The following is a 14,117-nucleotide window of genomic DNA, read 5'->3' as shown; positions in this document are numbered from 1 at the left end:
GACGGAGACGAGGGCGGCGACGGGGACGGGGGCGGCGACGGGGACGGGGGCGGCGACGGGGACAGGGGCGGCGACGGAGACGAGCGGCGACGGAGACGATCGAGGGCGGCGGCGACGGCGACGGAGACGGAAACAGAGGAACGAACAGAGAGGAAAACTGAAATTTTCGTAGCGGTTGTATATATAGAAGGCACCTTTAGTACCGGTTGGAACCACCAACCGGTACTAAAGGCCTGTTTTGGCCAGGCCAAGCGGCGGGAAGCGACCCCCTTTAGTACCGGGTGGTGGCACAAACCGGTACTAAAGGCCCCCCCTTTAGTACCGGTTTGTGCCACGACCCGATACTAAAGGGGGTGCGCTGGCGCAGGTGCGGTGCGGCAAGTTTAGTCCCACCTCGCTAGCCGAGGGGCGACTGCACTGGTTTGTAAACCCCCGTGCGGTCACTCTCTCAAGCTCCTCTCCAAAGCAGGCTTACTGGGCCTACGTGTTCTTTGCAGCCCTGTGGGCCCACTTCACCTTTGCGGGCCTGCATCCTGGCTCAACTACAGGTTGGGTTTCTAGTCGTATGCAGGCCGCTCTGGCCTAGTAGGCGGGCTTATTTTTATTTTATTTTTTGCTTTATTTATTTTTGTGTTTTTTTTGTGTATTTAGAGTTTCTTTGTGAACATTTTTGTTTTAGGTACAAAAAATTACAAACTTTCTGTTAGTGCCCGTAGTTTTCAAATTTGAATAGTTTAAATTTTGAATTATTTGAAATTAGTGTGAATCACTAGTTTGTGAATAAATTAACTTTAAAAATCAGTAAAGGCATGAAAGAATTTGTTTGCACATAAAATTTCTTCGCGTTTCAAATGCCAAAACACATAACTACCTTAACTATTACAGAGATTCCCCTCTCGGTGCGAAACGCAGAAGAAAGTGATGATAGATAGTGAAGCCGATCACATCCCAGATCTTTGGGTGTGAAACTTTTTTTTCGCGTGTGTCCCTTTGCGCCGTAACCATGGAAAATCTTCATCATTTAACGGGATGCTCGGGTCAATATTCACTGTGAATGGAGCAATTTCATCAAACTTTTCATAATCTTCTGACTTGTCTGTCTTGTCATCCACTCCCATGATGTTTCTCTTCCCAGAAAGAACTATGTGCCGCTTTGGCTCATCGTACGATGCATTCGCTTCCTTATCTTTTCTTTTTCTTGGTTTCGTAGACATGTCCTTCACATAGAAAACCTGTGCCACATCATTGGCTAGGACGAATGGTTCGTCTGCATACGCAAGATTGTTGAGATCCATTGTTGTCATTCCGTACTGCGGGTCTTCCGTTACCCCGCCTCGTGTCATATTGACCCATTTGCACCGAAACAAAGGGACCTTTAAACCACGTCGATAGTCAAGTTCCCATATGTCCTATATATAACCATAATATGTTTCCTTTCCCGTCTTGGTTTCTGCATCAAAGCGGACACCACTGTTTTGGTTGGTGCTCTTCTTATCTTGTGCGATCGTGTAAAATGTATTACCATTTATCTCGTACCCTTTGAAAGTCATTATATTCGAAGATGGTAACTGGGACAGCAAGTACAGGTCATCTTCAATAGAGGTGTCATGCATGGTACATGTCTGCAACCAGCTGGCGAAACTCCTGGTTTGTTCACGTGTAATCCAGTCATCAGACCGCTCCGGGTGTTTGGAGCATAGCAAATTCTTGTGTTCATCCATATACGGAGCCACCAAGGCGGAATTCTGTAGAACTGTGTAGTGTGCTTCAGTGAGAGAATGTCCGTCCATACATATTATTTGTTCCCCTCCTAGCGTGCCTTTTCCATCTAGTCTGCCCTTATGCCGCGATTTAGGAACACCAATCGGCTTAAGGTCAGGAATAAAGTCAATACAAAACTCAATGACCTCCTCATTTTGATGGCCCTTGGAGATGCTTCCTTCTGGCCTAGCACGGTTATGGACATATTTCTTTAAGACTCCCATGAACCTCTCAAAGGGGAACATATTGTGTAGAAATACAGGACCCAAAACGTTAATCTCTTGGCACAGGTGAACTAGGACGTGTGTCATGATGTTGAAGAAGGATGGTGGAAACACCAACTCGAAACTGACAAGACATTGCACCAAATCATTCTGTAACCTTGGTATGATTTCTGGATCGATTACCTTCTGAGAGATTGCATTGAGAAATGCACATAGCTTCACAATGGCTAATCGAACGTTTTCCGGTAGAAGCCCCCTCAATGCAACCGGAAGCAGTTGCGTCATAATCACGTGGCAGTCATGAGACTTTAGGTTCTGGAACTTTTTCTCTGCCATGTTTATTATTCCCTTTATATTCGACGAGAAGCCAGACGGTACCTTAATACTGAGCAGACATTCAAAGAAGATTTCCTTCTCTTCTTTGGTAAGAGCGTAGCTTGCATGACCCTGATGTATGCCGTCTTCTCCGTGCATACATTGTTGGTCCTCCCGTGCCTCAGGTGTATCTTTTGTCTTCCCATACACGCCCAAGAAGCCAAGCAGGGTCACGCAAAGATTCTTCGTCACGTGTATCACGTCGATTGCGGAGCGGACCTCTAGGTCTTTCCAATATGCCAGGTCCCAAAATATAGATTTCTTCTTCCACATGGGTGTGCGTCCGTCAGCGTCCTTTGGAACAGATTGTCCGCCAGGACCCTTTCCAAATATCACCTTCAAATCCTTGACTATATCATGTACATCAGCACCAGTACGGTGGCGAGGCTTCGTCCGGTGATCCGCCTCACCTTTGAAATGCTTGCCTTTCTTTCTTACGGGATGCCTGCTCGGAAGAAATCGACGATGTCCCAGGTACACATTCTTCTTACAACTATTCAAATATATACTATCGGTATCATCCAAACAGTGCGTGCAACCGTGGTATCCCTTGTTTGTCTGTCCTGAAAGGTTACTGAGAGCAGGCCAATCATTGATGGTCACGAACAGCAATGCCTTTAGGTCAAATTCTTCCTGTTTGTGCTCATCCCATGCACGTACACCTGTTCCATTCCACAGTTGTAAGAGTTCTTCAACTAATGGCCTTAGATACACATCAATGTCGTTGCCGGGTTGTTTAGGGCCTTGGTTGAGCACTGGCATCATAATGAACTTCCGCTTCATGCACAACCAAGGAGGAAGGTTATACAAACATAGAGTCACATGCCAGGTGCTATGGTTGTTGCTCTGCTCCCCAAAAGGATTAATGCCATCTGCGCTTAGACCAAACCATACGCTCCTTGCGTCATCTGCAAACTCCTTCCCGTACTTTCTTCGATTTTTCTCCACTGCGACCCATCAGCGGGTACTCTCAACTTTCCGTCTTTCTTACGGTCTTCTCTGTGCCATCGCATCGCCTTGGCATGCTCTTTGTTTTGGAACAAACGTTTCAACCGTGGTATTATAGGAGAATACCACATCACCTTGGCAGGAATCTTCTTCCTGGGGCGCTCTCCCTCGACATCATCATGCTCATCGCGGCTGATCTTATAGCGCAATGCACCACATACCGGGCAAGTGTTCAAATCCTCGTACTCACCGCGGTAGAGGATGCAATCATTAGGGCATGCATGTATCTTCTGCACCTCTAACCCTAGAGGGCAGACATCCTTCTTTGCTTCGTACGTACTCTCGGGCAATTCGTTGTCCTTTGGAAGCATATTCTTTATCATTACCAGCAACTTTCCAAATCCCTTGTCAGATACACCATTGTCTGCTTTCCATTGCAGCAATTCCAGTGTGGTGCCCAGCTTTTTCTTGTCACCTACGCAATTCGGGTACAACAATTTTTTGTGATCCTCTAACATGCGCTGCAACTTCTTCTTCTCCAAATCACTTGCGCAGTTTCTCTTTGCATCGGCAATGGCCCGACCTAGATCATCAACGGGCTCATCTGATGCCTCTTCTTCAGCTTCTTCCCGCATTGCCGGCTCAGCTTCTTCCCGCATTACCGGCTCAGCTTCTTCCCCCATTGTTGTATCATCGTATTCAGGGAACCCATGGCCAGGATAGCTGTCGTCGTCCTCTTCTTCTTCATTGTCTTCCATCATAACCCCTCTTTCTCCGTGCTTGGTCCAAACATTATAGTGGGGCATGAAACCGGACTCAAACAGGTGGACGTGAATGGTTCTTGACGTAGAGTAATTGCGACCATTCTTACAGCCAGCACATGGACAAGGCATAAAACCATCCGCCCGCTTGTTTGCCTCAGCCGCAAGCAAAAAAGTATGCACGCCCTCAACGAACTGGGGAGAGCATCGGTCATCGTACATCCATTGCCGGCTCATCTTCATTACACAACACCGAATAGACCAAATTAATACAAGTTCATACATAAAGTTCATACAACACTTAAATGCAACAAACAAATAACTCTCTAGCTAAAGCATTTTAATGCAACAACAAATGCGATCAAGATCGCAACTAAGGTAACAATTGATCCAACAGCATAATGATACCAAGCCTCACTATCGATGGCATATTTTCTAATCTTTCTAATCTTCAAGCGCATTTTCTCCTTCTTGATCTTGTGATCATCGACGACATCGGCAACATGCAACTCCAATTCCATCTTCTCCCCCTCAATTCTTTTCAATTTTTCTTTCAAGTACTCGTTTTCTCTTTCAACTAAATTTAACCTCTCGACAATAGGGTTGGTTGGAATTTCCGGTTCACATACCTCCTAGATAAAAATATCTATGTCAACTTGATGGGCATAATTTGTCATAAACACGAAATGCAACAAATAGTTTTAAAAGAGAATATACCACATCCGAATCATAACAAGGACGAGGGCCGACGGGGACGGATATCAAAACCATGGCACCATGTATAACAAACAACGTACGGGTAAGATAATTATTATACGAGTAACTATATATCCAAATCACACAAACATCAATTTTTTATATAAAATTTCATGAACAAGAGGCTCACCACAAGGTGGTGCCAGCGACGGGACGGTGCGGGCGATCGACGGTGGTTACGACGGAGATTTAGAAGGCACTAAGTAAACCACACCTACATATGCAAACTAAGTGTTATTTTAACCTCAAATTGCATATAAATCAAATACTAGCACATATATATATTTCCTCCCAAATTACTAAACTCACAAATTAATAACTATATAAAGCATTGCAAGAGCTAATCTAGCAATGAGAGATGAAAGGACAAAGTTGCTAACCTTTGTGATCATTTGAATGGATGGGGGCCTTCAAATCTTGACAAATTTTGGGCAAAATATGTGATGAGCTCAAGAGGAGGAGGGGAAGAACAGAGAGGAGAGGGGAAAGGGGAAGAACAGAGCGAGCTCGCGTGGACGAAGGGTTTATGTAGGACGACCTTTAGTACCGGTTCGTGCCAAGATCCGGTACTAAACGTGCTGGAGGGGGCCCAGACTGACAACATACTGCCACCACTCTCATTAGTACCGGTTCGTGGCGCGAACCGGTGCTAAAAATTAGCCACGAACCAGTACTAATGAGAGCGGTCCGGCTAGCCGTTGGAACCGGCACTAATGTATACATTTGTGCTGGCTCAAATACAAACCGGCACTAATGTGCTTCACGTTTGACCCTTTTCCTACTAGTGCTCCCTGTCCACCCCCTACCTTGCTCCCGAGCGAAAGCTCAAAATCCTCTCCGGATTGGGTGGTGGCATCGCCGTTTACGTCGTGCTCTCCTCGGAGACACCGCCTGGGGATGTTGAAGGTTTGGGTGAGTGTTGCCTTGGTGTGGAGGCGTCTAGAAGCTGCTTTGTCCTCTCTACAGTGGCCAACGATGTCATGATTTGCAGATCTGGCGCCCCCTTTGGTGGTTCTCTCCGGCGTGGCTGTTGTCGTGTTGTTGAGTACCTACATTCTCTGTGGTGTTCGTTTTTGCGCTCGTGATGCTCGCTGCTGTGGCTTGGCTCGGTGCCGTTTCATCCTCTTCGATTGCCCCAGGTGGCTTTCCCTCTTTGTTGATTGTCCGGAGGCGGCGACGTTGTAGCTGGCGTAGTGTGCTTTTGGCTACGTGCAGGTCAGGCGGCGTGCTCTCGACGAGTGGCCGTGAAGCCGGGTCCTATCCAAGCTCTCGGGTGAGCATCTCTCTTGCCGACGAGGGTAGGGGCCCTTTTCGGCATCTGAGGATATAGGAGCTGTCCCTTCTCCGCCCGATTCTCCAGACACAATCTTGGTCCTTCTCTTAGCAGACGGCTGATCCATTGCAATCTACTATGTTCGGGTGTCCTTGGCCCTTAGTGTAGTGGGCAGCGACACTAGCAAGCTGTGCTCTTTTTCCTATTTTGTGCTTGTTAGTGTGTGTTGCGTTGTAAGCTGCTCCATCAGCCCCTTGTATCCTTTTCGTCTTATTAGCTCTGTTGGTTCTTTGTAACGCCTGGCCGGTTGATGGCTTTGTTAATTCAAAGCCGAGCTCTTCTTGAGCCTTCACTAGTAGAAAAGAGGACATTGGTCCACCCCGGGTTAGCCCATTAGTCCCGGTTCAGTCTAGAACCGGGACTAATGGGGGCATTAGTCCCGGTTCGTGCGCCAAGAGGCCACGTGGGCCATTTGTCCCGGTTCGTCTGGACCTTTTAGTCCCGGTTGGTGCACGAACCGGGACTAAAGGGTGCGATGCCCATTAGTTCCAGTTCGTGGCACCAACAGGGACTAAAGGGTTAGACCTTTAGTCCCGGTTCGTGCCACCAACCGGTACTAATGGGGTTTGAGGCATTAGTACCGGTCCATGGCACGAACCGGTACTAAAGGTCCCATTTTCAAACTCTACCCCCGTCCACCCCGATCGCCTTTTCAGTTTTAGAAAAAATAAAAGAAAATGATGAAAATGTCAAAAAAATAAAAGAAAATAAGTTTCCCATGTGATATGTGGTCTAGTTGTTGGGAAATTTTGCAAATATGAATTTCGACTTTATTTGCAAAATCTCTCGAGAATTTGTAAAAATGGGCATAAGTTTTGCATACTAACTCCGATGAAAATGTTTTTTATATGAAAAATCATCTACTCGAAAAGTTACATCCAAATTTAACCTGGGGTACCCCGTTAAACATTTTCAAAATTCTCAAAAACCTAACAGAAAAAAAGTTACGGGCCTTTTTAGATCTAGAGTGGAAAAATCGAAAAAATTTCAAACTGTGGTCAAACAATGGTCAAACTAATTATTCTACAATATTAGTATTACTAAATAATTATTTCAGTTATTTTGAATTTTGGTCAAATCTGGTCAAACTGTGGTCAAACAATGGTCAAACTGTGGTCAAACAATGGTCAAACAATGGTCAAACTAATTATTCAAGAAATATTAGTGTTACTAAATAATTATTGTTTTTTAAAACAACAATTTCAAACTCAAACAGTGAAATGTGTCACTTCATACTCAAGCAAAATTTCTGAAGGTTAATAGGATTGACATCTTATTATTGTCAGGAAAACAACAAGTGCAGGTGGGGGAGTGGGAGGATGGGTGACCGTTCGGTAAGTTAGATGATTTGGAATAATGAAGGGTGATTAGAGATTAAAGGATAAATTGAGCAGTGATGAGGGGTGGTGATTAGAGATTAGAGGTTAAAATAATTCAGAAATTTGAAAATAAAAAAAATTCAAAAAAAAATTCAAAAAAAAATCGTAAAATTTCCTTTTGTCCCGGTAACCAACCAGGACTAAAGGTGAAGCTCCACGTGGCCGCGGCCTTTAGTCCCGGTTCGTTTAAGAACCGGGACTAAAGGGGAGAGGCATTAGTAACGACCCTTTAGTCCCGGTTCAAAAACCGGGACTAAAGGGCCTTACCAACCGGGACAAAAGCCCCTTTATCTACTAGTGCTTCGTTCCAAAAAAAAAAACATCATGGTTTTCCTCATATTTGCATGCACATCCGCTATAAAGTAATGATCACCTGACGTTCTTGCTGTCGCCGCGATTTTATGAGCCAACTTGTTCCGTATCCTTCCGTCTGCTTTTTAATGTCCATCATCAGAGCAAACCAGGGTGATCTGCAAATTTCCTTGTATCTCGGAGGATCTGCACTGACAAAGTCGTTGTCCAGCAGAGAAAAAGGGAAGGCCCCTATGGTCTCCGGCGACAACGCCTCCCCATGTACTACCAGTATCCTGCAGAAACGCTGCATCGCAATTCAAGTTAACTGATCGTCTGATCCCAACGGAGGTAGTTGCCAATGATTGGATACTGTGCTCACAGGAACTGGATCTCGACCCCCCTGCGCATGGATAGCATTCTGATCAGCAGATCATCGTTCTGTGGCGAATACCATGTTCATCAAGTCATCGTTCGGGTAGTATTTAGATTTTAAAACCGTTGCACAAAGACTGTTTGGATTTTGTAATAGCCTCCATCCCTTTCATGCTAGAAGCGCTTGATTGAATAAGTGCATATCACGGAAACCAATACCTCCGTCTCTTTTTGCCTTTGTCATATTTTCCCACGACATCTAATGCACTTTCTGGTGCTCATCTTTTTCTCCCCACCAGAAATCCCTTATGATTTTCTCATAACTCTCACAAAAGCTTTGGTTCAGTTTAAAAACTCCCGTAGCATAAGTTGGCATTGCTTGCACAACCGGCTTCACATGCACTTCCTTCGCTGCCTGGGACATGAAGCGTTCATTCTAGTCGTTACATCTCTTCCCGAACCTCTCCATGATAGGCTGAAAATTACCGTTTCTCATTCTTCCTTCTGGGATTGGGAGTCTCAAATATTTCCCTGATGCGTAGAGAGATAATACCATAATAATCAGGTTGTTTTTATTATTTGTCGTGTCAAACAACTGCCCTGAACTTTCATGTTGCTAGATCAAAAGAATCACTATATAGTCGGGAAAAGATAGAAAAATATATCTTTCGTCACTCAATTCTTGACGGACTCTAGATTCCGTCCCTCAACTCTGAAAATAGACAACTTGCACCCTCAACTACTGAAACCGAATAACGTTAGTCCCTGATCTCGGTGTTGACTCACCCCGGTTTTGACCGGTGCCGACTCAAATTCGTGTACTTTTTTCAAATTCATGAACTTTTTTGAAGTTTGCGTACTTCTTTCAAATCCGGTTTTGGCCAGGGTGTTCTACTCTTTGGACAGGCGCACGTCCAACAAGTTTGGTAGAAATCTGTTACAGATGAAAATAAATGAACTGAACCTCCATCGACCAATCAAATTTTCAGCTGATCACATACTGGCAGACAACAATGAAGGTTCGGACATGATGGAATACAGAATGCAGAGTATTATAACAATCTTGATCTTCATACGGAATAGTATTTCTACATCAGGGTTAATAAGGTTCAAGACCTAATACTAGTTCCTCCCGCTGTTGAATTAATACTCATCACCCTCCTGCGACAACTCTTTTTGACGCTCACAGTACTTCCTCATATCTTCTGCAAACTGCGTGTCGCTCCTAAAATCGAACATTAAATCCGCGTCCAGAATTCCGTCCGTGTGCCGCGTTCCATAGTGGGTAATATCATGATTACTCTTAATAAAGTCTGCTGAATCTGGATACACAATCTTCCTTGCGGTTCCCTTTCCATAGTAGCAACGGCCTGTCACCAAGACCAAAATTGATTTATTATTTACCAATTTACAACAAGACAGCTCAACGATTCTTCAAAGTGAAATGTTAGGCAAACCATGTCTATCTGCGTTGGTTTCACTCACCAGACCATTGGTGTGCGATAGAAAACCATGACAGTAGTACTGAACAACAGTTCTTGACAAGAAAAAAAGAAGTTAGAAGTACACTTTGGATTGTAGAGAAATTGTATCCCAAAATAATCTTAAGATGTTAATCTTTTTTACACATGATCAACAACAAGAAGAGCACATAAATGTTTATTTATGTCAGAATTGCTCATAGTTTTAAATAGCCGCCCGCTATATAGTCCACTATAGCCTTTTCAGCAGGGTGACGCTAAATAGTCACCTTCACAAATAGTCCGACATAACTCCGCTATAGCTGATTTGAAGGCCGCCGCTATTTTCCATAGCCCGCTATTTGAAACATTGGAATTGCCGTACTAAGCTACTTCCTCCGTCCCAAAATAAGAGTCTTAATTTTGTACTAACTATAGTGCAAATTTGTATTAAGGTTAAGACACTTATTTTGAGACGGGGGAGTATAATATATCCTATGCACACGATATGCACCCGGAATCGGAGGTGTACATAAATGTTGTAAGTATGAGCACATGGCTGTTTCAACGGACTAAATGTGCACTCGGTGCCCCTATATAAGTTATTCTTTATGAGAGCTATCTCTATGGTTGGATGAAACAAACAAGCATCGTACGAATTAAAGAGGAAAAGTCCTTCATGGAAATCAAAAGGATCTTCAATGAAACACAGAAACAAGGGTGGGGGCAGTTCCCTCTAATGTTTTAAACCTGAATGGCTGCTCACCAGCTTCCCCTTCAGTTCTACTTGGAAGGAATGTGGACTTACCAGTATATATCAGGGGTAGAGGACGGCAGAAATTTGTTTTTTCCTGCTCACCAGGATACGAACAATTGAGTTCGGCGAAGAAGAGTTGGTTACGAGCAATCCCTGATTTGGAAGCAGCCACAAAATTAACGTGATAGCACTCCCTGTCTAAGGATTCAGAACCAGCCACCACACCACAGATAACACTTAGCACATATTGTGGTTCCTAAAACAAGCAACAGCAAGGTCAAATGAAGTAGCTGATAGTGAGATGTAAAGAATATGTACCAAGTAAACAAGGATGAACAAAAACAAGGCAAATTTTTGAAAATGGTCCCTCTTACCTCATCTTTTCACTCAGGAGGTAAAGAAGGTAAGAGTTACTCAGACCCACCACTTAATGAAACCAATGCTTCAGATCTATTATATACTCTTTATCTCTCATGTGAAAAGAGGAGGTAAGAGAGTCCATGTTAAAACTGTTGTAAAAACAAAGCTACATACCAAAGGATGCTCAGAGGCATATTTCTGCAGCAGTTGTTCAAGCCTAGAGCAAAAGTGTAATCTCATTCTGTTATAATATGACTTCATTCTCAGCAGAGTTCCCTTAGCCTCCTCGCATAATTCGGCCACCTTGGGAGGTTCGGGATCCAACGCCATTACTTTTTGTCGGAGGAAGTACTCTATTTGACCAAGCGACTCACGAGGGATCACACCATTGGTGCCAGTGGTCAGCAAGCGTCGTAGGTCATTCAACATATCGGGGGTCAGGGATGCGAGGAATGACCCTAGTGCAGCGTATTGTGGGTGTCGAGCGGTTGTGGCTGCGGCAACAAACTGCTGCAAGGTGTGCATCTCATGGGATATGTCACAACATTTGTGGGAGAGGTGCTCCATCACCTGCTGCGTCGAGCAGCCAGACTCAAAGTTTCCTTGGACGAGGGTGATGAGGCCTTCCAAGGAACGAACCTCCACGCGAAGCATAGATAGGGTGTCGATGATGTGATACTCTTTGATTTCGGACAGGGGTAGCGGGTACACTATTTTGTGCCAAATAGAGTTGACAATGATGTTGGAGACAGGATCCATGTGGCCATAGCAGTGGCCAGCCCACAATATGTCGCGGATGAGCCCTGTAGAGGGCGGTAACATGGTGAACACTTTGAGATAGAAAGCGTGGATTGCACTGTGAAGCCTCATTCTGAGAGACTCGGTGTACTCACATGCATCGCCACTGCAGCTCTCTACCAAACCGCGACTTCGAGCGGTTCTCGCGGCCTTCGCTAAAAAGGTTGATATCATGGACCTCTTGTCTTGAGGATCAGACCGTAGGGACGCAAAGAGGTCCCCATGACGCTCGACCTTGATGCTGACAACATCAAATCCATCCACGGAGCTCATGCTATTGCAAATCTCAAGCTTCCCTTCACCGGGCTTGAGGTTCCGACAATACACGACGACCTCTCTCCCCCCTGGTAGCAACTTCACCTGGAGGTCGAGGGGGGCGCTGTTGTGGTACCGCAGTAGGTCCACGAGGGTGTCGACGTCGTCGACGGTGAGCTTGGGCCCTCCTGGCCTGAGGAACACGGCGGTGGCGAGGAGCCTCTGTAGGGGAAGGGGCGTCGTGTGGAGCCGCACCAGGGCGTCGGGCGCTGGGTGCGACGCACAGGTTGCAGCGCACATGAGGGCAGCTTGTGTCCTTTTGGAGGCGGGGTCGGGGAGCTCAAGCTCAGCAGCGTAAAGATCGTGCTCGACGAGCAGAACGGCCAGGGCGAGGTCGGCGCCCGCCCAGTGGAGGTACCGGGTGGCCTGTTCTTCACTGAGGCATCCGAAGTATCTGACCATGAATCTGCGGAGAGCCAGGTAGGATGGCGCGGCATCTCTGGGCCAGGTATCCCTACGGGAGGTTGGCCCAATGGTACTGGACCAACTATCCCTGGGCTGTGCTGCGCCAGCCATCATCTTGGACCTCCTCCTCCTCTTAGCGTCGTGCGGAGGCGACGGGTTTGCCCGGAAGTCCCGCGGGAGGTGGGCGATGGTGTTGAGGATGATGTTGGTGACGGGGTCCATGAGGCCGAGGCAGAGGCCGTATTTGCCCATGGTTGAGATCAGTTGGTCGGCCGCTTCGTCTGGCATGTCGTCGACGGGCAGCCGGTCGTAAGCCTCCTCGTATAAGTCGGGGATGGACGCGAGGAGATCGCGTTTGAAACAGAAGCTAGGGGGTTCGTCGCAATTGCCGCTGTACAGGCAGGAAAAGAGCCCCCTGCGGTCAGGACCCGGCGACTGCACCTTGGGCGGCATCACGTCTGCTGCGACTGCAATCGATTGAGGCGGCGATTCAGCCGGCGGCAGGATCGATCTAGGGTTGCTGACTCGGTTCGGTGGCCGTCGGGGTCTGTGGGAGGAAGACGGCGATCGATGGGTACATTACGTACGTATAATAATGCATAACAGCAGACGAGGACACATCGTCAAAAAAGAAAGGAAAAAGCAGACGAGGAAACACGCGCGCGTCTCTGATATGTATGGGCCCCGGTTCAGAGCCCATATTCCTTGCCGACACAACCCGCCAAGATATATGCATCTTTTACCCCTATTAGTAAACGTGCACGATGGCATCTCAAAACCTTCAACAATAGGGCTGGATACACTGAATATCTGGGTACAGATACATGATGTACCACAACTCTATGCACATCTGGTGAAGCCGCTGGCGGCGAAGGTTGGGGAGGTTCTGTTCGTTGAAACAAACTCGCTGGATTTTGTAGGGAATTTCTATCGGGTGTGGGTACAGATTGATGTCAACCACCCTCCGAAAAACGCAGTTTCAATGATCAGGGAGGGAAAGAGACAGATTTACAGGGTCAAATATGAGAAGCTACCCGACTGGTGTGCGGTGTGTGGCAAGCTGGGGCATCTTTACAAGGAACATGGGCGTTGGTTTTTAAGGATCTTAGGGCCTCTTGGTTCATGCGTACAGGCGGGCCCAGGTGAGGGTCGAGGCCGCCGAGGAGGACGACGGGGAGGTCGGTCAGGTTCTGAAAGAGGGAGTGCTACTACTTCGTCTAATGAAAGGCACAACGACTCTCAATATGAGCAGTCTGGAAAAGGCCATCGGGCGGATGTAGGACTGGATGATGTGGATATGGTCGAGCATAACAGAAAACGTTCAGAGAGACAAGAAAATTCTGCTGCGGCCAAGACAGGGACAGGGGTTGCTGCTCACAAGTTCCTGCCGCATGGAGGCGAAAACTCAGCTATTGTGTCCTTCGGGGCAGCACCATTAAGCCCGCCACCAAAGAGGGACCCAAAGAAGGCCAAAACTGGCGAGGAAGATAATGAAGGTAGCAAGGTGTTAACTTTGGCGGGCTCCCTGGAGGGGCGCCGCCTAGCCCAATGAGTGCTCTATGTTGGAACTGCCGTGGCGCGGGCAAACCTGCGGCAGTTCGAGAACTTCGCGAACTCGCGATGAAGTTTGCCCCAGCAGTGCTTTGTATCGTTGAAACACAAATCAGTGGTGCACGGGTCGAAGCTCTTGCTGGTACATTAGGGTATGAGAATTCTTATGCTATTGACAGTCAGGGGAGAAGTGGCGGCATTGGCATGTTTTGGAATAACAGCAGTAATATTGAGATTTTGGGAGACTCTTGTTATCACATAGATCCAA

The 14,117-nt window shown here is 46.5% G+C and overlaps 1 protein-coding gene across 1 annotated transcript; it reads right to left on the bottom strand.

The window, feature by feature from the left end:
- Positions 1-9,172: 9,172 nt before the first annotated feature.
- On the bottom strand, positions 9,173-12,886 carry LOC123115430 (uncharacterized). The gene is made up of 3 exons (XM_044536588.1): positions 10,955-12,886; positions 10,472-10,676; positions 9,173-9,573 (listed from the first exon to the last, which is right to left on the bottom strand). Exons 1-3 carry the CDS (start codon positions 12,749-12,751, stop codon positions 9,347-9,349), a joined length of 2,229 nt encoding a protein of 742 aa, XP_044392523.1. The 5' UTR covers positions 12,752-12,886; the 3' UTR covers positions 9,173-9,346.
- Positions 12,887-14,117: the final 1,231 nt, after the last annotated feature.

This window comes from Triticum aestivum, chromosome 5B, assembly GCF_018294505.1.
Source record: "Triticum aestivum cultivar Chinese Spring chromosome 5B, IWGSC CS RefSeq v2.1, whole genome shotgun sequence".
Lineage (NCBI taxonomy): Eukaryota > Viridiplantae > Streptophyta > Magnoliopsida > Poales > Poaceae > Triticum > Triticum aestivum.
The sequence above is the reverse complement of the archived record's forward strand: the minus strand, read 5'-3'. Positions and strand labels throughout refer to the sequence as shown.

Excerpts from the sequence above, each read along its gene's own strand:
- LOC123115430 (XM_044536588.1), bottom strand. The coding sequence starts at position 12,751 with ATGCCGCCCAAGGTGCAGTCGCCGGGTCCTGACCGCAGGGGGCTCTTT. Across the intron at positions 10,677-10,954 it reads ATGCCTCTGAGCATCCTTTG|GAACCACAATATGTGCTAAG; the intron begins GTATGTAGCTTT and ends TGCTTGTTTTAG. Across the intron at positions 9,574-10,471 it reads TCTACCCCTGATATATACTG|GCCGTTGCTACTATGGAAAG; the intron begins GTAAGTCCACAT and ends TCTTGGTGACAG.